Source organism: Apus apus, chromosome 3 (assembly GCF_020740795.1).
Source record: "Apus apus isolate bApuApu2 chromosome 3, bApuApu2.pri.cur, whole genome shotgun sequence".
In the NCBI taxonomy this organism is placed as follows: Eukaryota; Metazoa; Chordata; class Aves; order Apodiformes; family Apodidae; genus Apus; species Apus apus.
In genome coordinates this window covers 13,747,956-13,772,473 of record NC_067284.1, presented here as the reverse complement: position 1 = coordinate 13,772,473, position 24,518 = coordinate 13,747,956, and the positions used below count along the sequence as shown (strand labels likewise).

General features: G+C 38.9%; 1 protein-coding gene across 1 annotated transcript in view; it reads right to left on the bottom strand.

The window, feature by feature from the left end:
• Window positions 1-24,518, bottom strand: part of ME1 (malic enzyme 1) — a 173,622-nt gene that overhangs the window by 36,445 nt on the left and 112,659 nt on the right. The window contains exon 7 of the mRNA XM_051613373.1: window positions 2,790-2,899. Within this exon, the coding sequence (XP_051469333.1) occupies window positions 2,790-2,899 (110 nt within the window). The remainder of the gene's footprint in view (window positions 1-2,789; window positions 2,900-24,518) is intronic.

Sequence of the window (24,518 nt, the reverse complement as noted above, 5' to 3'; positions counted from 1 at the left end):
ATTTTGGAGATGAGCAAAGCTAGAAACCTGATCTAACTGAATGTTGTAAAGTGTGACATTACAATATGAATTAATATCTCACCCATACAGGAAACAATTATTTGTAAAAAATCCCAATTTGGGAAAATGTCTCTAATACTTAGAAAGAACAAGATAACAGTACTTGTTCTGAACCCAAGGCTTTCAATGATTTTCATTTAAAAAATTATACTCTATATGTTTTAGAAAGGAAACCTGATTTGTGGTCAGAATTCAAGGGAAAATCTTTTCTAGGATCAGTGTTTTGGCAGACACCTTTTTTCCCCATGTTCTGCAATGGCATCAGCTCAGGACACGCCGACACCCTGCAAGTAGCTGTGAGCTCACAGAAGGCAACTGCATTTATCCAAGTTACTACTTGCAAATGGGTATTCAGCTTGCCATATTTTCTTTATCTTTTATAGTGTTTGGCAGGAATCAGGACCATATATATATATATATGTATATATAGGTACTTAAAGCTCTTCATTGCATCACTAAGATATCTATATCTATATCTATATCTATATCTATATCTATATCTATATCTATATCTATATCTATATCTATATCTATCTTTGTCTGGATATCTTCTGGTAGTGAAAAAAGTCTCAAGCCCTTCCATTAAACATATAAAAAATTCTTTCTATCCTTAAAGTAGCTTTTGTTTGACAGGTATTTGGAGTGGGAGGAACATCAGGTAAGCACTATCTTCAGAAGATGATGGCAGATCAGATGTAACATGGTGTTAATACTCTAAGGGTAGAAACTGCAGCTTGGATACAGAGAAGACCACTTTTTCAAGCAGTCTGGAAAAAAATCATGCCATTTAGAAACTGAATATCTCTCAGGATTGCTAAAGAAGTTAGCATCATCTATCCTCATTAAAGTTGTCAAGTGAAAGACAAGATCCTTAGGGTTTATAGAGCTGGAATGGAAAGAGGAAGAAGAAATAATTGGATCTTTATTTGGGCTGATATTCCTCTGCCATGTCATAGGGGAAGATGACATTCTACAAAAAAGATACTTCAAGTATTTCTGGGGCTATGATGACAAATCACAAAGATCAGAGCAGGCTAAATCAATCTGCTTTCACCTCTTGGAAGCTATACAAGATTTAAGGATGGGTATCATGCAGAAGTCGCAGATATCGTTTATGAAAATATTAGAAGACCCACAAACACGCATTAGATTGCAGAAACTGAATAAATTAAAAGACTGCACATGGCTACACTTCTAAGGAAGACCAATAGCTGCTATGGCAGCTCAGTCAAAAGCCAAATGGACACTTCCCAACAGTTTTGAACATGAAGACACTATCTTCCAAGGAGCATCAGAAAGAATCCAATGGTTTTAAAAATGCATCTGAAGACACTGAAGACCTTCTCATCTTAGTTTACCCATTTTTGGGTACACTTTTGGTGAAAAGCTTCCCTTCCATTTCTTTGAAACTACATTCTAGTTGTGTCTCTTTCTGATTTGATGTGAGGATCTTCATCTTGCAAGAACAGAGAATTCCCTGTGGGAGCTGGGTCTCTAAACACTTAGGGAACCTTCCAGATGCTGTATCAGACTGTTGTTGCCATGGCTACACTAAGACCCTGCAGGGTAAGAAACACCATGCTTCATACAAAGGGTAATTACATTTTATAATTGGTGTATTTCCTATCTGGGAGTTTGTCCTTCATAATCTGTTTCAGATGCAGGAGTAAAACAGCCTGGCTTGTAACAGAAACATTGTCCATGTGGCTAACCAAGTCCCTAACATCAGAAAGACATGGACTATTTGAATCCACCAACATGCATTTAGACCCTGAAATAAGACCTAGGTCCCAAGAACAACTCAAGAATGACTTCTGGAAAACTCAAGCTCCTAATGCTTGGCTTAAAGTGGCACTGCAAACTGTTAGAAACTATGACAGGTAAACCCCCTTTTTTGATCCTGTCACTGCTGAGGACCTCCACCTACCCAAGGAAACATGAAGGGGAGCTGAGTGCCCAGGGCACTCCTTGGGTATCTCTCTCTTCTGACTTCAGTCTTCCTGCAAGAATAGGAGCCAATGCAGTTACTGCCCTAAAGAAAGCTATTTTCCAGTGCTCTTTCCCTGACAGCAAATAAGGCAACCCAAGCTTTAGTCGTGCTTGCCTTTCTTCTCAGGAGGGAAGGGACAAGAAGATTGTACAGAGTGAGCACTGGGAGAATCCCCCTTGCTGATGTTTCCCATCCTAGAGCTTCTCCTCTTGCCAGCTGCTACAAATGATTCAGATGGGAAAGCAGAGTCAGGGGGATAATTTCCCTCTAAAATTGAATGCAGCCCTAAGACTGCAAAGAAAATGAGACGGATATTTAGCTGAGTTGTCGATTTAAGAACTGAAACAGTGTGGCATTCACCAAGCAAGCTTTGTTGCATGGAGGAATAGTGGAGCAGTTTTCACTGCAGTGACAAAAAACCTGAGAGAAGTGTAGTCCAGACTTAAGCTATGACATTTACTGAAAGATCTGAAATTAACAATTTTTATGGGAAAGCCACACTCAAATACTAACAAAAAACCCTGAAGAGTGAACACCTAAATAAAGCATGAGGCATAAATGAGAGGGAAAAGGTTAAGAGCAACGACAGCTCACAGAAACCTGTGCTCACGGGAAAACGTGACCTGTACTGAACAAGTAACCCAGGAAAGCTGATACACTTTTTTCCCCTCTGGTACCCCAATTAAGACTCATTTTTCTAGCTTTTAAGCATCACAAGAGAGAAGAGAGAGTCTATTACCTTGAATGTCATCATTGAAAGTGCAGTACTTGTTGCGGTACTTGTGCAGGAGGCGGAATGCATTAGCGTTAGCAAAGTCCTCAAATTGAATGAGGCAGTTCATGCTATACCTAGAAAGACAAAAAAATGTGCATTTCATTAAAATAGTAGGTAATTGTATATCAAAAAGCTACTAACATTTGCTGTCAGATCTTGAAGTTTAATATGATGTACACATCTACTAATATGTTCCTGTCATATTCTGTATCTTTATGTTCATGTAAGTAATCTAGAAGGCTTAATTAGACTACTAATGCTTTACTAATTTCTAAGTTAAGAATAGAAGATCAGGGAAAAAGGCCTTCATCCCTCTGCAGACCCCTTAAGAGAAGTATTTGCTGAGCCATCAGCTAGTGAGCAAAAAATATTTGCCCCATTAGGAAGGTAATACAAAGGCAACACTTTCAGAACATGGATTTCATTGTATTGTCATTATGCAGGCCAGCAGGTTGACATCACTCATGACACAATGCTTGAATATTCTTATTATAAAAAAGGCATTGATCAGAAACATGGTTAATCTAGACAAATGATAAACATGAGAACACTTGAAGGAAGGAAAGTGATAGCTGCAAATGGGAACTGAGTTACACTTGGCTAACTTACACTAAAACTATGGGTATATACAGAAATGAGGTTATCTGTGTTTCTTACACCTGCTGTTTCACTGGATTGTGAAAACCCATTTTCTGATATGAATACTTGATGTTTCTTACACTGTATCTTAAGAAACAATGTTATCACCCATTACAATGTTTTCTCAGCCTTGTAGTTAAAGAAACAATTCAAATGGACATTTTCTTCATTATTTTGAAATCTCCATATACTCCATTTTGAAAATACAGGTAGGTGCCTATGTTGCATAAGGCATCTCAAATACATCTAAAAATTACCAAAGAGAGGAACAGAGGAATATTGAAAAAAAAGGAAACTCCAGACTCTAAGCACTAGACTCATATGCCAATACCTAACAAGTAAAAAAATGCCCTGGTGTGCCAATAAGGTTACCCCTAAAATTAAAGTTAATAATAAGTTAAATTAATTTAACATTACTACTATGCATCCTTGAGTCCTTAGATGCATTTCATAAGAGTAATGTCTCTAGATTCCTTGCTTAACATTTAAAACATAACAAAAAAAACCCAAAACCCCAACAAAAAAAACCCCAAAAAACATTTAAGACACTCTAGACAGAAACTGTGCAAAGACTGAATTCTTCACAGCACACTGGCAACAGGAAAAAGGAAAAAAAAAAAAAAAGCCAAACCTAACTTGAATACTGTCAATTTCATATGGGGAAAAAATTAGTAAAACATGAAAAATTTAAAACACAGAGCTAAAACTGTAGAAGTTCGGATCTGGAAATGTGACATAAACATTATCCCACCCCAGAATAATATTACAATAAAGGGTTTTTTTGTAGAAAGTATTTTAGATTTAAATAAACCTAATGACAATTTGCACAGACTAAGGAACCACTTGATTATCACTTTTAAAAAATATTACATTAAGGTGTTGCTATGAAATTATTACCATGAGGGTCTAACAGGGCAAGATCTCAACATGTCCCGTCTGAGCTGAAGGAGTTTTTTCCTTCTCTGCTATAAGCACAAATCCAAGAGACAGTCAAGCAGCTCCTGCTTTATCCAGAAAAGCAATACATATGTATAATGAGCAGTTCATTGTCATTATACTACTCTAATGTTAATTGAGTTTTTCTTTAAACCATACATGTGTTTGGCAAACACATTAAGCAAAGCCACCATTATAAAAAAAGGACAAAAATTCCTGTGACCAAATCAATTTCCATGGAAATCACATATTTACAGCCATATTACAATTAGCCAAAACTCCTGGGATTCCACTGGCAGGAATGGTAATCCCTGCTGAAAATAAATATATCTTCAGCTTTTATGGAAAAACCTGGAGTACTTCAGCAGCACAAGGACAGGCAACTGTTAAAAATTTAAGAGTATTCTGTGAGTCAACTATTGAGTACAGTAAATCACAACCAAGTTAAAATAAGAAACTGAAGCTACTTTTCAATAATTGATTTAAACGTCTAACCTGATTCAATATCTGACATGAATTTCAGTGATTCCATAAGGTTCCAAGGAGCTGACAGTTGGATAATAATATGAAACTAATGAGATTAACACTCTGAATCCTGGAGCTTGGTTAGAAGTGTTTCTTGGATGTCACTGAGCCAAAATCTGTTTCTTTATTTGACCATATATAACATTTCATTTTCTCATCTGCATTTGATTTTTCTCCATTTTCTTACCCATTGCCTTTGTAGACACAGATTAAAACTCTCTGTGAATTATATTAAATAAGCGTCCCTGTAGAAAACACTCATCCTATACTAGGCACACTATCCACAGTGATCCTCTGAGCAAGATATCATAGCTGGTTAATTAAAATGGAAAAAATAAAGGCAGTCTAATTCTGGGCCTCTGAGACTTCAGTATTACAGCAGAAAAACCTGTGTTTATTGCAAGTGTTACACATGGCACACAGGTAAAAACCCGAGACTTCAGTGCTGCCCATGACCAGTAGTACCTACTAAGATGTGTGAAGTTTGAGGTCTATGTCCCCAAAAAAGTCAAAGCAAATCCAATCACTGGATACCCATGATAGACAATAAAATGATGCAGTGCTTCTCTCTTTGGAGCATTCCCATCCTCAAAACCACTCACAGATGAGACATACAGATAAGATAATACAAAATAGTTAATCTCTAGCATTGCAGAAAGTCCCCTTGAGATAATAAATTGGCTACAAAGGTGCCACATGGTTCTGGCAGCTGTGACCATACCAAAACAGCCATCAATTCTTCTATGACTTCTACATCTTTTTATCACAATCACAGCAGAAAGTTGAGCCAAAACCTAATTTGATGTTCACAACCAATGGCTCAGTTCCACTTTCCTTCCTGTATCCTGCAATAACCTTCCACCACTATCACAGTCTGGTGGATGGTTTCAGGTTGTGGTTTCTTCATTATCAGGGGAAACTGAACCAACCCTCGTGAAAGCAGAACATGTCCTCTCTGCACCCCAGTTTGGAACTGCACCTCTTCATGGGTGAGCACAGTAGACAAATGATTGCTGACCGAGAAGGGAAAACAAACACCTTATTGCTTGTCCATGTGCAGTCATCACATCCTGTTGGGGCTTCCAAACCACTCAAATTCCAACAGCTACAGGCCACTTCAGTGCTGTAATTCAGATTATCTTTCACACATGACAGGATGTGAAAACAAACCAAACAGCTATCCTAAAATGTGACAGTCTTAAAATATCTATCATCAGTACTTCATACAGATACAGCAGAGACTGACTTCAATGAGTTTCCTCAGATGACACAACGTGAGTGATCAGGGAGGTACAGAAGCAAATAACTGAGGTTTGCTACAAACACAACAACTGGATTTAAGAACACCATTGAATGGTTGTGATTGACTGTTACAGAGGGCATGTTAAAAGCAAAAGGCCCACAGCTGAGTGCCAGCAGCTCCAGGAGGACAAGAAGATTAGGAGGTAAAGCTGCAAGGAACTGTCATGATAGAAAATGCTGCAAGAGATATTTCTCCATATTTTAAAATGGGTGAACTACATTACATAGGAGGTTCCACATAAATATCAGAAAAAACTTCTTTACTGTGAGAGTGACAGAGCACCGGAACAGGCTGCCCAGAGAGGTTGTGGAGTCTCCTTTGCTGGAGACATTCAAAACCCGCCTGGACATGTTCCTGTGTGATGTGCTCTGGGTGATCCTGCTCTGGCAGGACCAGATGATCTTTCAAGGTCCCTTCCAATCCCTAAGATTCTGTGAACTACATAGCAGACAGTGTGAAATACGGGTGCTAACCTGTGTACTGCTCATCCAAGTAGCTGAACTTGATCATTATACACCACAGGACAATTTTACCTTCCCATTTGAAATTTTAAGGCCCATAACTTTAAAACGTCATCTAAAATCCATTTAATTTGCACGTGTCACCAACAATAGTCACAGAAGTAAGGAGACACTGCATGTGGTTACCAAGCTGACAACGGGAGTCACATGCAACATGTCTTGACTTACGCTTGCCAGAAGCAGAGCCAGCATTTGTCCAGCTACCACTACTCTTGACCCAGGGATACATAAGGGATAAATGGGGAAATGGACACGTAACTAACATACATGTTCATACTGAAAGGTGGCACAAGTAAACAGAGGAGAGAAACTATCCAGCAGGCATCAGCTGTCATAACCAGAACACTTGTTAGTCCTAGACTACCAAAACTAAGAAAATAAATTAAAATCTGGGAGACATTCCTCCTTACTGTGCAACCACAACAAATGCCCTAGTGAATTTTTATCTATTTTCTTGCTCTGGAAAACACTTCTCTGATAACCATAGCTTGGCTTGAGTAGCCTGGCTAGAACTGCTGGACTCTAGCAGGCAAGTGTTTTGTTCTTGTGAATTCCTCTCTTCCTCCTGTTTGGGACCTGTCACTGTGGTAGCTTTTTAAACATACATAAACCATCTCCAGAAAGTGATAATTCAGTTCACTGTTCTCCCTTATAAATCCTGTTTTGTCATCCATGTCTTTTTGTGTCCTTGGATCTTAGACTCCTGCTCCAAGTCACACAAGCACAGTCTGAACCAGGATCCAACTGGACAGAAGTTCAAAGCCAGCCTTCCTTTTTCTGTTATGGATAGAAAATACTGACAAGAGTGGTGGCAAGTATGCAACATCAGCTTTGTCATCAAGGATGGAAGGCAAATACTGGACAATGATTAAAAAGAACCAGGCCACTGAATGTGTGGCTGCCAGAAAACACTGTTTCCAATACTTCTCCCAATTTACAATGTATTTTATGTGACAGTCTTAGGTTAGATTTTCCCTTTTATAAAGAAATGTGTATTAAATTGTCAGTGACAACAAAGTTCATCTTTCAAATCACTCTACAGATCATATATTTATGTAATAGGCTGGAGAAAAACGTCCACAGCTCTGTAACCATCCCAAACATACAGTGCTAGCATTCTGGCAACCTCACACTCTTGAGAACCTCAAACAGGGAAAACCCTTAAGAATCCAGAGGGAGCTATAAAAGTTTGGGCATCATTTTGAATTCAAACCATATGATCAGTAAAATCCATGCTTACTTCTACAGCTAAGAAATTTTTCTGGAAATATATTTGGATAATTTCTTCTTACTGCCAGCCATTGTTTTGGAAACCTTCCTAAGAGAACAAGTGGTTGCTTTTTAGGTTTTTAGAGCTTCCAAAAAGCCTATTTGACCATTTCCTATATTCATATGGGCCTGGGACTGAAAAAGCCTGAGAAACCACCAGAAATGGTTGCTGCCACCCATTCCTAAGAAGGACCAAAACCAAAATGACAGCAACATTGGTATTCTCTCTCTTGCCTCATGCGTCATGCAGCTGCTTTGCCAGCCATAACCAGTTATAGTACACCAGGATGATGTGGAAATCATCTCCTTCCTCCTCACTCCAAATGCTGTAAGCTTGTTCATTTCCATATATCCCACTCCTCAAATAGGTTTAAAGCATAACAGCCAATGCTATAAACTCCTCCTTGAGCCACGATGTCTTCCCACCTTCCCTCCTGACAGCTCTTATGACCTGGATGCCTTCTCTTCCTCCTCTCCCCCAGGCTATCTTTAACTTCATTTCATAAAGCAACTAAACTGCTGCAATGAGGTCATACATCCAACCTAGCACCTCTTCCACCACAATTTTAACCTGCTGGCTAAATCCAACCAAATTTGACCGAAAGGGACAGAGTTTTCCACAATAATTGCTATGTACATGTTCTGTGGAAAAAGGTGGCCAAGACGAGAAACTCTCCAGCCAGCACCACAGCCTCTCTGCAGCAGATGTTACTGCTTATGCTGCCCGTGGAACAACCTGATGTGCTACAGCTGCACAGAACAGAAGTCTGCCCAAGGTGTACTCAGCTCTAGCCAGTGCTACAATGCAAATAACTTCCAAGAAGAGGTATCATTAAATTACAGGTAACTTTCTCCTTCTGTCCTGAACTGGACCACCAAGTCAGAGACAGGACATTCTTCCCAGAAAGAGATATTCTAAAGAACTTACTAGAAACTGTCAGCATCTCTGCTTTTCACATGAATGACCTTTTTTTTCGTTTTCTTTTTCTTTTTTTTTTTTCTTTTTCACTCCCTGCAGGCAGCCATTGATTTTATTTTATCTACCAAAAGCATTTACTTTCCTAGGAATACTTTTCATAGGCATTTTCTATTTCCAAACCAATCCCAGCCCCAATGAGCTCAGAACATATCCAAACCAGGCATGGGGTTAGGGGAGACAGCAGCATTTAGCACCCACCCCACTACCAGCAGCAGACCTTTGCTTCATTCATGTTCTCTTGAAGGAAATATGATTCTAAAAAAACTTTCCATGATACAACTCCCTGGCATGACCACAGTGCCACAGTGTCTGCAGTGCAGCCCTGCTTTGCACCAGTGCTTCTAACACTCCTCTGCTCTCTCTTTCCTTTTCCAGAACAGGTTTTGTGTTCACCTCCATGGGCTTTCTATCCCAGGAGTTGTGAGGAGAATGGGCTGGAGATGGTTTGTCATGTCTCCTTTTTTTTAGCCTCAGCCCAAAGCTCTGCTACCCCTGTGGACTTGGCAGGCCTTGGGAACTGCAAGGCTAAGGAGCAGAGTGGTGCTGAGTTAGGAAGGTCTTGTGGTTGGTGATCCTAGAAGTTGTTGCTCTTAAGCAGAGGAGCAAAAGCAGATTTTCCATCCACAGTCAGCCCCTGTTTACATAAAGGGCTTCTCTTATGCAAAAAGGTAATTAAATTGAAAGCTTTTGTGGTATAGTAACATAAACAATTACTATGGAAACAAGATGGGGTTTTTGTCTTAATTTTTCAAGAGCTTGGTTGCATCACACTCTGTAGTAACGACAACTTGCTCTGTAATTGAAGTCTTAGAAGTCCATCCTATTCAAATATTAAGTTGAAAACATTTCTAAACATAATCTGTCTAATTTTTTGTGATTTTCAAAGTGCTGTCAGAGGATTAATATTGATGGTCACTAGAGAACTTGAACTAGATTTCTTCTACTCCAATAGCTGATTGAACTAACTATCAGATGTCTCAGGGCTTGAAAATATAAAGGCTGTGAAATAATTAACCATAAGTTATCATCACTGTAAAGATTAATTTCTTCTTGCTTCAAATATATTCATATTTTATTTCAGATTTAGAAATTTGTTCTAATGTACTTCACACGACAATGTTGTCAGGAACTGGGCTTGATCCTAATTTTGACCTTTCTTGGGCACATGTATAGAGTTGTGTAACAGCAATAAGAAGGCTGGTATGAATGAAGTATGAATGGAAATCTATGCATGACCGGAAGCAGCAGCAAAACAAAGGTGAAAACAGCAGCACACACAGATAACAAAGGACAAAACTGACCACAGGAAAATTAAAAATGCCTCATTTACATCAAGACGAGCATGCCTGGGCTCTGGTAAAGCCACACTACAGCCAACTCTTGGACCAGGCCCCTGCACCTTGACAACAGCAAAGGTGCAACAATAGCAGCTGTCACTGCACAGGCATGGGCCTCTCCTCCTATGGGCACAGACTGATGAAATTCAAAGTGAGGACGCACAGACAAATGGACAGCAGACTTGCCTGAAATTTATGGAGGCTAAAGTAAGCAATACCCTGGGGGAAAATAACCACACCAGCATAGCTGATGGATCCTAAAGGCAAAAAAACCCCATACAAAGTCAAGCTTATCACCACTCATCACCAGGAGCCCAGAAAGAGCACTGAGGACTGGACACTGAGAGCTCTTTTGCCTTCAGTGTCACATATGAGCAATCCTGACCAGACCACATGAATACACACGTTCTGATGCTTCCAGTACACAGGTGAGAGACTAAGTAAAATCTACTTGTTTAGAGATTTTATAACATAAAACCACCTTTCTATTCCATCAGATCTTGCACTGAGTGATGTCAAATTCATTTTCTGTAGTGTACTCTGTCAAGTCACCTCCTCTCCACTGTGAAATAGTCCCCTCAGCAGGAAGGTGACACACTACTGAGATGCAGGATAATGCACATTATATAAATAAATCATACTTTTGACATTTCACAAAGCCAGACATGAGCCAAATTCTTATACTCAGTCCTTGACACATACAGAGACCAGTCATCAGATCCAGCAGACTAGATCACTGCCATGAAATAAAAAACACAGCATGCAGATTTCCACAAAGGCAGAGGTATGTGGGCTTGGCTACTGTTCAGGTTAAATCTGAAGAGGAAGAAAAGTGATACTATAAATTTTGGTAGTTTTCATCCTTAAACAAAACCCCAAAAACTCCACAACATTCCATTGGGATTTAAAGTAAACAGCAAATTAAATCACTGTGATGCTGTCTCATGAATTTGTATCAGTTCACTTGTTACCTGATCCCGACCCCACCTAAGTAAAAAGTAAAACTCCAGGAGCCTGAAAATGTAATTCTACCTCTCCTGGCTATTCTCCTGCTTCTTCCAGTGTCACCGCTCAGCTGCTTTAACTGTGACTTAGACCAAAGAACAATATCAAATTACCTTCAGTTTTATATTCACTTAAAAGAGATGAATGCAGATTTGAGACAGATGATCTGAGATTATATTTTTTTTCTTTTCAGCCTCTTCAGTTCTTCTTTAGAGACTTGGCACTGTGACACTTTTGGCTGAGGGAGGGAAGGGTACTGAACAGATGGATTGGTCAAGTGTCTGAGCAGGCTAAACCAGAAAAACAGAGAATCAAGAAAGAAATCCACCTCAGCTGGAAATAGTCAGTAGCTTTACTCCTCATGAATCTTTAGTTGTTGTAGCTAAAGGTTTGTACCCCATCTTGCTCTCCCCAAATATAAAGTCATCCTCAGTAAGTCCTTCAAGCTTACTTTTTTAATTTTCATTAAATGGCTTTACACTAAACCAAAACCCCCTGTCATTATATAAAAAAGCATCTAAAATACATTACACTGTATGATGTCACCTTACACAGCTTAAATCATTTGAATCTGGTTTCATATGGGTGTTTCCTTGTTGTTCCATGTCTGCAACCTAAACACTTTTAAGAAAGTCAATAATTATTATTGTCTATTTTAGACTGTCAGGAATTTTACTTTGCCAAGAAAAATATCAGAAAGCCACAGTTCCAAGGTTTCCCTTGTGTTGGCATGCACCTGCACGCTTCACAAACATGATTTTCATGTTCTAAATTTTGACAGAAGTTATAAAAAAAGTATAGCAGCACTTGTACAGTAGTCAATGATAGCATAGGGCTGTCACAGGGAAGTTCTCTATAGATCTTCTAGGATGAAAGATACTATGTTATATGCATCACTACTCATAATTACTGTGATTAGTAGAAATATCTACCCCAAGAAGTCTGCATTCCTAAATCCGGACACTATAAGCTTCTCTGGGCAACTTCTCAGATTTCTGAATTAAAATGAGAGCTGCACTTGGAAAAGGGAAAGGTTCCCATTTGGCTGCACAAATTAGATTTGCATTGACTGTGTGTACTTTAAGGTAGAATTTTGCTTATACAAGCTACATCTTATTTTCTTGAGAACGAACCATCACATACTCACTGCCCAGAGACTAATTTTGCCCACTTTCCAAAAAGGGAAGAGGGTTTGCATTACAGCAACAAAAATAAAAGAGATCCTTGGCTGATAATTCTACACCAGAAAGTTCCATAACAGTTTTTCAATTGTATTTATTCAACCGTATCTAATACCATTTAAAAATCCTACTTCAATAAAAGCTAATTTATTAAGGTATTTGCTTAAACACATGAGAATTCCAGCTTGGGTCAACAGGATTTTTCCTCTTTTTTAACTACAATGCCTGCTTTGGTGACTTATTGAATCAGGCCTGTGTAATTTACAGCAAATGAATTGCTTTTTTGGAAAAGATAGAGTATCTTTTGCCAGATCCAAAGATTGCTAAGTGGCTTTAGGTGGTTAAAACAAAATGCTTGCATTTGCTTACATACTTGATTATATTTGTTGGAGTTTATAGGTATTTTCCCTAAAATAAAGGATGCAGTTGGAGAGCCAAATTGGTAAAAAGCCTGGGGGAACATCTGCTCTTTTCCCCTGCTACTTCAGGTATAAAGAACAGATGGAAATCTCGCTTGCACCACTGACAGCCTTCACCTTCACTGTTAAAAGGCAAAGAATGACCTTTAAGAAATGTCAAAGAGGAATGCATAAAGCGTTTCTGACAGACTAAATACACTCCATAATCTTTATACTGTTTGATCATTTATGAAACACACCTCTCCCTCCCCAAATTCTTGATGGCGTTTTTAAGGCCTTAAAATATCTTACCTTCTCGCAGAACAAATTACACTTGAAAGAAGAATATTGGAGGCTGAACCAAAGAAATGGAGAACGTAAAACTTAAGGAAGAAGGAGCCTACTATTCTCTAAGCATTATTTAGACAGCATGCTGTTTGACTTGAGGAAATGTGAGTATTACCATGGAATCTCACAGAATCACAGAATGGTTGAGGCTGACAGGCACCTCTGGAGATCATCTTGTCCACCCTCCCACTCATCCAGGATCTGCTAAAGCAGGCTGTGCAGGACCACATCCAAATTACTTTTGGACATCTTCAGGAATGGAGATGCCACAAACTCTCTAGGCAACCTGTGCCATTGCTAGGTCATCCTCACAGTAGAAAGTATTTTTCTTAAGCTTAAACTTTTGCATTGTCAACTCAATTATGTATGAAACCTCCAGCTGTGACCCCAGTGCTTCACAATTGAGCTATTGTTCCACTGTGTGGAAAAGATTTACCTTTTTTACATTTATTTCAAGGTCAACTTCAATGGAGAATTGCCAGGATCAGACAGAATCCTGGGACTTCAGAAAGGATATCTGAGAAACCATTTAGGACTAGAAACTCTCATGGTCCTGGATGGTAAGGAAACTGCTTCTTTAAGTCTCTCCTCTTATTTCCCCAAGACTGGGAGAAAGTAGGTTGCAAGAGAATTTTCTTTGGTAGGTTTTACAATTACTGATTATTTTTTTTCCAAGTTTCTACAGTCAAAAACATGAAAAATTGTAGTCTACCTTGGACACATCATAGTTATGGTGTTTTTCCAAAATAGGTTTTAGGCATCAACAATCACCATGTACCTATGTGAAAATTATTCTATGCCACTAACTGGATAGCCTAGTATATTCCTTAAGTCAATCCGTATTTTCCTTAAGCACTTCTTGCAGGTAAGGGAAGCATATAGCAAAAATTTATCTCAAGCATCCAGGAAAGAAAGCTGGGAGTTCTGATTGCCCCACCAGTCACTGAATTCTGCAATATGTCCCACCCCAGCCATTGGTAGCCAACAGATTTTAGGAATGGTAATTTGTGTTAGGGACTGTTTTTAGTAAGCAGCCATTTCAAAGCCGGGGAAGTAAAAATTAAAAAAAAGCTCAAAATTAATTTGGAAACCCTTCAGTCAAACCCAATAGTGCTGACTCATGAAAAGAGGCTCAGGCATATTGAATAAATTTCCCAGATGGCTAAATGCATGGTTTGAGATCTAAGTGACATTTCCATAGGAGAAGATGGACAAAGGTTGAAAGGAAGTGCCACAACTCATCTTAAGCACCCTGAGATAGAATTGCATCTTATGCCTGGGGTATATACCATAGTCTTAAGGACTGTGGAACAAATGCCCTTGCAACCATACACAGGGAGAGAAAATCTGCAGTATCTTCAGAGGTTAGTTCTGTGTTTTGGGCAGAAAAATGACAGCCTGCTCTCCTGTGACACTTTCCTTAACAGAATACCCTCTCAGAGCCTTACAAATAGGAGCAACCTCTAGCTTCTAGTCATCACACTTAGAGGAGATGCTGAAGGACCAAGTCTCAGAAAAGTGGCAAAATCTCTGTGTCTTGTGTTTTACCAGCCTCCCCAGTAAGCAGGTCAGCAATGTCAAAGATTATAGCCAAGAATTACAGGATTCAAGGCTTCATAAGAAAATGAGTAAGTTATATGTCCTCGAGCACAGTGAACTTTCTGATCCAAAAAAGGAAGGGAGGATGACCTATTCCAGGCAACTCTTCAGTTCCACTCTGACTCAAAGGAGAAAGAAAGAAAGAAGCCTGGAACATCTGCTACGTTGGTATCAAGACTGCTTATGGGTTTTATGCCCAGCACTACACTAGAAAAAGAAGCCTACCCAGGCAAATCTTGAACTTATCCTGTGTAATTTTAAAATTCTTCATAATCCTGCTGTGATGACGCCGTTTCTGTGACGATGTCAATATCCTGGTCAGAGAGTTTTTACACATGAAGAAATAATCTTGATGTTTACAACTGCCTCAAGTCAATCTCACTGTCTTTAGGCATGGCATTACTGTGGAAAACACTAGATCAGTGTTCCACAACTCCCCTGCAGTCTAAATCAGGCCAAACGGGCAACCAACTTCCAGTTTATCTTCTGACTCTTTTCCAAGATCACCATCTACATGGGCTCTAGAATGTTTTTTCTGCAATGTATCTTAAGCATGTGATCTTTTGTCCATTCCACTCTATGTGGAATCTCAAGATCATTCAGACAAACTATATGAATAATTCTGTGCACTCTATTATATACAATCTAATTATCATGGCAAGACAGATCGAGGGGCAACTAAATAAAGGGAGATGGGAAGAAAGAAGAAAGAGAAAGCAGCATCTATCCCTCCTGTGAGCCCTATAAGATTGATGGTTAGGCATATTGTTCTTGAATATTTATAATAGCAAAAGCATAGGAAAAAATTAAAATAACTGCTAATAAAGTTTACATATGGCACAAAGATTGGGGTTGTTACGAATTATGAAATAGGGCACTCTCTTGTAAGCTGGGCAAAACCAGGAATATATTTATTTCAATGTGGCTACATTCAAATATATAAAGGACCAAAAAATGAAGAACTCTATGCTAGAAAGTTGTATTTCAGAGACAGCTATAGGCAATGGACATAGACCATTGCTCAGCAAATGTCACACGCAAACTGGTGAATGTACATAAGGGCTGTACAGATAAGGGGCTATCAAATATGGATGGAGTAATCTTACTTTTTTTTATTTGGTAGAGTATAGCCAGTGCTATAGTAGTCTGACCATTTCTAATGTCTATAATTAAAGAATAAAAAACCCAAACAAACCACAACAAACATTTTATTCTAACCAAATGTCCCATTTAATGCAGAAGATCAGACTAGTTTACAAAAAGGTATTCTGGCTTTATAAACTTGCAGTACACTGAACATGGCTAGCAGGATGCTTAAATGACATACAATTAGTCTCAAATTTGCTTCCTACCCTTCAGCTATGTCTGCACACTCATCATTCTACGGGGCACTTGAAAAGACTTACAAAAGGGAGGTTTTGAACAGAAATCTGAAGGAAAAGAAGTTGTGCTGCAGGTATGAAGAAGGGAAGGTTTTCCACGTTCAAGATGAAAAAAAAATCCTCTTAAGAAAAAAGTGGGGAAAAAACCCAAAGATATGGTGGGTAACAGAGCTGTGCAAGTAAAGCAGGGGTTAGACAGAGATAGAAACAAAGCTGGGTGGAACCATGAGAGTGTAAAAACTATTTTGGTGTAGTAAGGGAATGCACAGCCAATGACCACATTATCTAGAGAAAGTGTAAACAAAGTCCAGGAGGGAAGAGGACTTTGGCAGCAGCACTTGGAGGACCTGGAAGGAAACCACTTGTGTATCAAGAAGGCCAGAAACTACTGTAATCCATGAGGGACATTATCCAAGACTACAAATGTTCTGAAATATTTTATAATAAAAGTCAAGCATAGAGAAGAACTATGCCCAGGGAAAGACATCTTACACATCCTAGTGAGACAGAGAGCAGTGTTGCTTCCCTTGCAGAAGCTGGATGGGTTCTGTTCAATCAGCATTGCTAGCACAATTTAATTTTCCAGCTCAAAGCTATTCAGCAGAAATTAAACAGCAATACAAACAGGTAACACTACCAGTGCATATGATACAGAAGATACCCCAAAGTAGAAGACATTATAAAAATGCATATAAATCTGTTCAGCCAAACTCTTCAGTTCATGGGAATGGTGATCTGATGTTCCTCAGACAAAATCCTTCCTTCTTTCTGCTCTTCCCCAGGTAGTTGCATAAAAGAGTGAGAATCTGGATTATAGCTTCTACACCATGCCTTAGTGTAAGAGGACCAGAGATTCTCTAAAGGTAAATGCACCAGGCACTTTTGAGTCATGCCAGAATATTACCAGTTATATTGATAAAAAGCTTTTCCAATGATCTCTGCAAGTGAAACAGTTAATAACTCAAGTTAATAATACACATTTAATCTGTAGCAGTTGGCACAAGAAAGTTAAGGTAACTATATTTCACAAAACCCCCCCAAATGAACAAAAGTTCACAAGGCTTCCACAGGCTCTAAATAGTTGCCTTTAAGAAAAATTTTCCTAGACTTGGGATGGTTTGTCTAAAACTTGAGCACTTCTCACTCAAATATAGAGGATTTTACATCTCCCTCAGCACAGGTGGCATTCAGACCAATCCCACCAACATTAAAAAACCTGGTTGCGTCTGCTTGGTTGATCTCCAATTTTATATGTGATGGGTGTTTTTGGTTATTCTGGACCAGGAAAGGGAGGAATTCACAGAAAAATAACATTTTTAGACCAATGACCATGGAAAACCAGGTGAGCGGCATATCACAAATTTTTAAACAAAACTTTGTACTTATGAGATTTGGTATTACATGTTTAAAGGTAAGAAAGAAAAAAAAATTGAGAGAATACTTTTCCAAAGCAGTTCAGTAACTGTTTTGGAAATATTAGCCAGAATTTAAGAGAAAAGCATGTTTTATTGCTACCAACTCAATCAATTTTAACTTTACTACAATGGTTTATATTCATCACAGTATTAAAAACTCCACACAAAGAATAAACCCTCGAAGACCATCAAAACCCCTTTTCGTGGCCCTTTGATACTACAAAAGTTGCCACCACTATTACTATTTAAATGAAGTCAAGACTTCACATACTTACTTCAAAATCACCCGTAATGGGATTTATACTTGGACAAAACTGCAGGAATGTTTATAAATTTTGCCACAGAAGTGGAATACTCAAGCTCAACAAATGGTAGATTTCTAAGTAATGTTTTTTCCAGAAGTCATCATAAAGAAATAATAGCTGCTTGTACTTTCATTGAAGAAACAGGAGCTTTCCAAAATCCTTCAAGAGAAAGCAAAAGTATGAACATTGTATTTTACATTGAAAAACTGGAAATGCTTTTAGCTGACCTACACTGGACATACTATTGCAGCCTGTGCTAGTGGCTCTGGTTCTACTTTATCATCATGAATAGCTTTCTTTAAAATTGCCTTTGAAGCCAGTTCAAACTTTTCAGTCCCAACTGTCTCACTGGTAAAATTATTTTCAAATATTTATTAACAATGACTGGAAAAAAGGTTAATTGGAGATTAAATTAAAGTCTCAGAAGAGTTCTAACTCTATTTTAACACTTTAAGCAGGTGGTTAGAAGTTTTAGATGGCCTCTCCTCACAGTTACTTCAAATCCTCGTGACTCTATGATTCTGTGATCCAGGGGATTGTATCAGTGATCTGAAATGAGTAATGTATAAAATTATAGCTCTTATAATTGGAGACTAGGTGAGAAAAGGAAGCGGCTGCACACTCCTCCAGGCTGTTTATAATCCCCTGCTAAGCCCAATGCTATCTATCCCTTTCACAGTGCTATTTAGGCCTTCCTCAGGGAACCTCAGATGTTTACCAAGCAGTCTCCCAGTTTCTGGTCCAGACAGAAGCATGAAATTGATGCTTAACATGTATTTTTTAGGTTATAGAGCAAACACACCAATGAGATGCAGGTTTTTTTCACTGATTTTATTTCAGGCTGTTTAGAAACTAGACAGATATCTACACTAGGACCCTTGGATATGACTGCAGCATGTAGACTTTGCAAAACACACGTGTGCTTCAGATACCAGCTTTGGTGTGCTGAGAGGCTGTACCAAATAGTTTAAAAGGATATTTTTTATTTTCTTTCTACATTTTTTTTCTAGCTATATTGTTTGGCTTTTTTTGCATATAACTCCACTTTACTTCTTCATTAGATGTCTGAATATTAATCCAACAAAAAAAGCATATACATTTTAGTAGACTTAGTAAATTGTTTTTTCAGAGATGAGCTGCTGGAATTCCTACTGGAGTCAATCACTGTTGAAGATGCACAATATTTCTGAAATTAGACCCAGGCCCCACCTTGTTGGAAGGACTGATGGGAATCATGAAATAAAGAAATTTATACTAATTCCACTCTACACATTCTCTTATTTTGGTGTTTGAAGCAAAAATCTTCCTGTTACTTGTAATTACTGGTAAATTCTATGACTAATCATCCAAAGTTCTTAATAGTGCAGCACCCTGTATCACAAGAAATCAAATAATTTTGTTTGCATAGGTGAACCATTTTGTCAAAGAATCACAGAATTGGCAGAGTTAGAAAGGACCTCTAGAGATCATCCAGCCCAACTTCCCAGTTAGAGCAGGATCCCCTAGAGCACATTACTCAGGACTGCATCCAGGTGGGTTTTGGATATCTCCAGAGAAGGAGACTCCACAACCTCCCTGGGCAGCCTGTTGCAGTGTTCTGTCATCCTCCTAGTAAAGAAGTTTTTCCTCATATTTAAATGGAACTTCCCAAGTTCCAGCTTGTGCCCATTGTCCCTTGTCCTGTCACTGGGAACTACTGAAAAGAGTCTGGCTCCATCCTCCCTGCACCCACCCTTTAGATACTTGCAGGCATTACCAAGCTCTCCCCTCAGCCTTCTCTTCTCCAGGCTAAAGAGTCCCACGTGTCTCAGTCTTTCCTCATAAGGGAGATGCTTCAATCCCCCAGTCATCTTTGTTGCCCTTGACTGGACACCCTCTAGTAGTTCCCTGTCTCTCTGGAACCGGGAGCCCACAACTAAACCCAGTATTCCAGATGTGGCCTCACCAAGGCAGTGTAGAGGGGGAGGAGTATGACCTCTCTCGACCCACTGGCCACATTCTTCCTTATGCACCCCAGGACTCCTTTGGCTTTCTTGACAGCCAGGGAACATTTTTACAGGCCAGGATGCTGTTGGCCTTCGTGGTCACCTGGGCACACTGCTGGCTCATATTCAGCTGTCTATCAGTCAGAATTCCCAGGTCCCTTTCTGATGGGCAGCCTTCCAGCCACTTCCTCCAGCCAGTAGTGTTGCCTGGGGTTGTGGCCAAAGTGCAGGAGCTGGCACTTGGCCTTGTTGAAGTTCATACAGTTGCCTCCACCCATCGACCCAGTCTAAGTCCCCCTGTAGAGCCTTCCTACCCTCAAGCAGATCAACACTCCCACTCAACTTGTTGTTGTCTGCAAACTTACTGAAGGTGCATTCTATCTCTTCATCGAGGACATTGATAAAGATGTTAAACAGAAGTGGTCCCACTACTGAGCCCTAAGGAACTCTACTTGTGATCGCCCACCAGCTGGATTATTCACCACCACTCGCTGGACCCAACTGTCTAGCCAGTGTTTTATCCAACAGAGAGCACACCCCTCAAAGCCATGAGCAGACTAAAATAAGCAATGCAATTGTTTAAGGAAGATTGACTTAGAAAATAAGAGCAGCAGATTGTTGTAATCATGTGGATCGGTTATCCATTGGAAGGAACCACTGGTGCTAAATCTAAGGTGCTCTGGCCTGATCTGAAGGGAGCAAAATTCCCTACAGGAGATAAAAAGGCAGAGCAGGCACAAAGGTGAGAGATGTGATTGTCACCTCAAGCCAGTCAGAAACACCTGAATTGTCGGCAACTTCCTGTAACTGAGTTTTCTGAAAGACAACTGATAACATATTGGTGGTATTACATTAGTCTAAAAAAGCAACCAAAAAATTAGACTTATTCAATAATAATAATAATTTTATATGCTTCTTTCAACTCCCTGTCTGAAAGCTGTTTTCCCTGTCACTCACTTAATACACATGATCTTTTTAAAGACTATTAACCCGTTACATGTTGGGATGACAGCCAGGGCAGAACACCCACAGAAGCACTGTGGGACCCAGCAGCCTAATGAGTTCCTGTAGCTGAGTGAAGCTGTTCACTCTACTCCATCTCCAGCAGGAACACTGCATAACTGTCTAAATATTTTTTTTGCAAAAATGAGGGGAGGAGGTAGAGAGAAGATGGTACTATCATTTTTTTCCAGTCACGCAGAAGCAAATACGCACACGCACATGACTGTTCTGGGAAGAAATGTTTACATGGGAAGAAGTCTTATGAAGAAATGAGTTAACAGAAGTAACAATGCTTCCAACTTGCTCAGTATCAGGCAGAGCATGTTAAACACACACTGAGGCATCTGAGGTGAGCCCCAAAATCCACCCCTCACTTTCTGGTTGCAGTTCAATGGGTGGATTTGATCTATAACTTATTAAATATAATTATTCTATCAAACACTGTTCCTCTTATGTAAACTGTAACATACTATCAAAGAAACTTATCTGGAGTCCCTTAATGAAAAATTACTTTTTTTGATAATTTTTTTCTTACACAAGATGGCTTAGAGCTTGACACCTATAATTCTCCTTGGTCCGTAAGTCTCCAAATTCCATATCACTGTGAGCTAAAGACAGAGACAAAACTCGGTTTGATTCATATTTTTATTTACTTTTATTTATTTACAGGCTTTAGTAGCTAAAACTGTAAGAAGGCTTAGAGTGATTACATAATTAAATTTGCACATACTGGAAAGATCATCTGTACATCAAAATTAAACAAGTAAATAGCAAATATCTCTGCTCTCTGTAAAGAAACAAACCTGCCTCAGAACATGTATCATACTCGATTGTGCTCAAGCAATGAAGAAGGCAATGAAAAAACCACTGCTTCTACTTCAAGAAGCTATGAAAGAAGAGACAGACTAAAAATAATGGTATAAGAGAGCTGTTACGCTTTAAAACTGCATATTTGCTTATGATTGCAATGTCCATTTAATAGAGCAAAAGAATTTACAGAGAGGGGCAAATTATCAGGAATCTCAGACTGTCCATCTACCCTACTATTAAAGTACTTTGTATTTTCATTATTTTTACAAGCTGTAATAATCAGGTAAAGTTAGGATTTGTGTGATTTATATTAATGAAGCAGAGAAATTGCAAAATGTATTTCTCACAAGGTTTGAGAAAGCTGCCATCTGACCCTAACCACCTAGTGAAAGGACAACCACTGAACATGGAGATGGCTGTCAGTAGAGGATCACACTGCTTATTAAACATGCTCCTCAGGATTCTAGAGGAAACTCCTCCAGAAACAGGAAAAATTCCTCTCATACAGACACTCAGCCAATTCTTTTTTTGTTTTAGTTTGTCTCAGGGCTCTGACAGGCAATGATAAACTGAACTTAATTTAAAATTAGGATCAGATGGTGAACTGAGATTAGTTCTGTAAACTTCTCACAATTTGACAACTCTAGCACAAGAAAATCTCCCTTCATTATATATGTCTCCCCTATATGATTTAGGAAGCTAGATAATCTGGACCAAGCTATTAGCTACTGTAATCAGGGGGATTTTTTGTTTAATTTATTTAGTCTCTCATCCAACTGCTCAGAAGACACTGACACTGGGATGGATTTTTGGTCAGGAAACACATATCTATTACACACTTCCCCCCCCTCATCTCTCAAGAAGGCCAGGAAAGATGTACAATAACTGTAGCTGTCTGCAAAGTCTCTTCCCAAGAGATGGGAATAATGAGCTGTTGGAAACATTTAAAGTCTACTAAATAAGAAAAGCATCTAGCAATGATCTGGTAAAACAGTTTCAATGCCATGAGACTCCACTCAATATCTCCAGTACTAATATTTTTAACTGAATAACTAGGACTGCAGCCAATTTTATACTTCTGGAATTATTATTGTTTTATAAATTTTTAAATTATATATACACACATGTATCTTTTAAAATGTCTACATTTCCTGGCATCAAATGTAGACAGCTAATGCTTCAAATCTTGACAAAATATAGCTAAATAATCAAGTCCCCACCCATCTCCAAATATTTAAAGATGTGTCCAAAATATTTTCAGTTTCTTTCCCTTTGTTTGAGCTATTTAAAAAAAAAAAAAAAGAAGCATTAAGATTTTGCAAATTCTTTCTGGGATAATAGTTCAGAAGAGTGAGAAGAGATTGTCTCCACTGATTCCTCCATCAAGTTCCTGGTTCAAGGTTCACCGTATACATGTACTGCTTATACATGTAAAGTCAGTGTACAATGGCTAGAAAGTATGAGCTACAGTGTAGCATCAAGAATAACAATCCCCACACAGAGAACCCCTACAAATAACTGCTCTGAATGTCCATTTGCCAACTTCCAGATGTTGTTTTTAATCCTTTGAGCACCAAGAGAGGCTAGAAGCATTGTGAAAGCTAGGATGCACTAGCTCAGAGCTGGGCTCTGAAGTGTAGCACTCAGCAGCTAAGTTTTTCTGGTCCAAGAGAATCTGTATTGCCCATTTTGTAGTTTCAAAATACTTTAAATAACTTTTTCACAGATCAAAGTGTTTTTCAGATGCTGGAATTTCATATATTTCCTGATATTCTTGCATTGTTTGCTTGATACAAACTTGAACATCAATCCAGTTAGTGTTGGTGTAGGGGACAGCATTATCATTATGCCAAGAGGCAGACAACTTGTCCTCCTGGAAGTGCAAGCTATGCCCTAATGAGGCTATCTGGACCATACCTGATGTCTGAAAAACCAACAATTTTTCAGACTGCAACACTACAAAAAAAACCCTACACAATCCAGATGTACATTAACATTGAGATCAACTCCTCATTATATTGCACCATTCAAAGTGAAAAATACATACTTCTCTCAGCAAAGCCAAAGCTCACAGAGAATAGAAAAGTTCCAGTTGGGAGGAACCTACAACAATAATCTAGTGCAACTGACCACGTCAGAGCATATTAAGGGCATCTCAAACATTGACATACTGTATTTCTTTTTGGTCCAAGGCACAGTCAGGAAAGAGAAAGAAGCATGTTAGCACAGAAGTAAGGCTTCACAAAATTTGATGCTTAGTTGTAACCTTTTAGACACAAGAGCTCTGCATGTCATTACTTGATCAGAGCAGTCCTAATGGGGAGAGCCCCAGAAAGCTGTGAAAAAGGGGGCTGCATCCCAGACATAACCACCAGATGGTTGTGACATGGAAAACAGGTGAGATCTGTCACTGGAAAGGAGCAGCTCAACACATAAAAAGGATAAAAAGGCATGTGGAGCAAATCTGACTTTCTCAGATGCATTCACATCTATTTACAACACAACTCACTGATAATAAACATATGCCCTTGACCATAATTTTATGTCACAGCATCAATATCCAAGCAATGTTATACGTCAACTACAGAAACGCTCCCTGGGTTGTAACTTTTTGGTTTTGTTTAGCAATGGGGTATGTGATTACAATGATTTTAAAACTAAGCAGGACAGATTTGGAATTGTATCAGCAAAATTAATAGTAGTGCAGGAGCAGTCCTTGGGACAGTAGGATACGTGGCAAAAATCTTAAGTCAG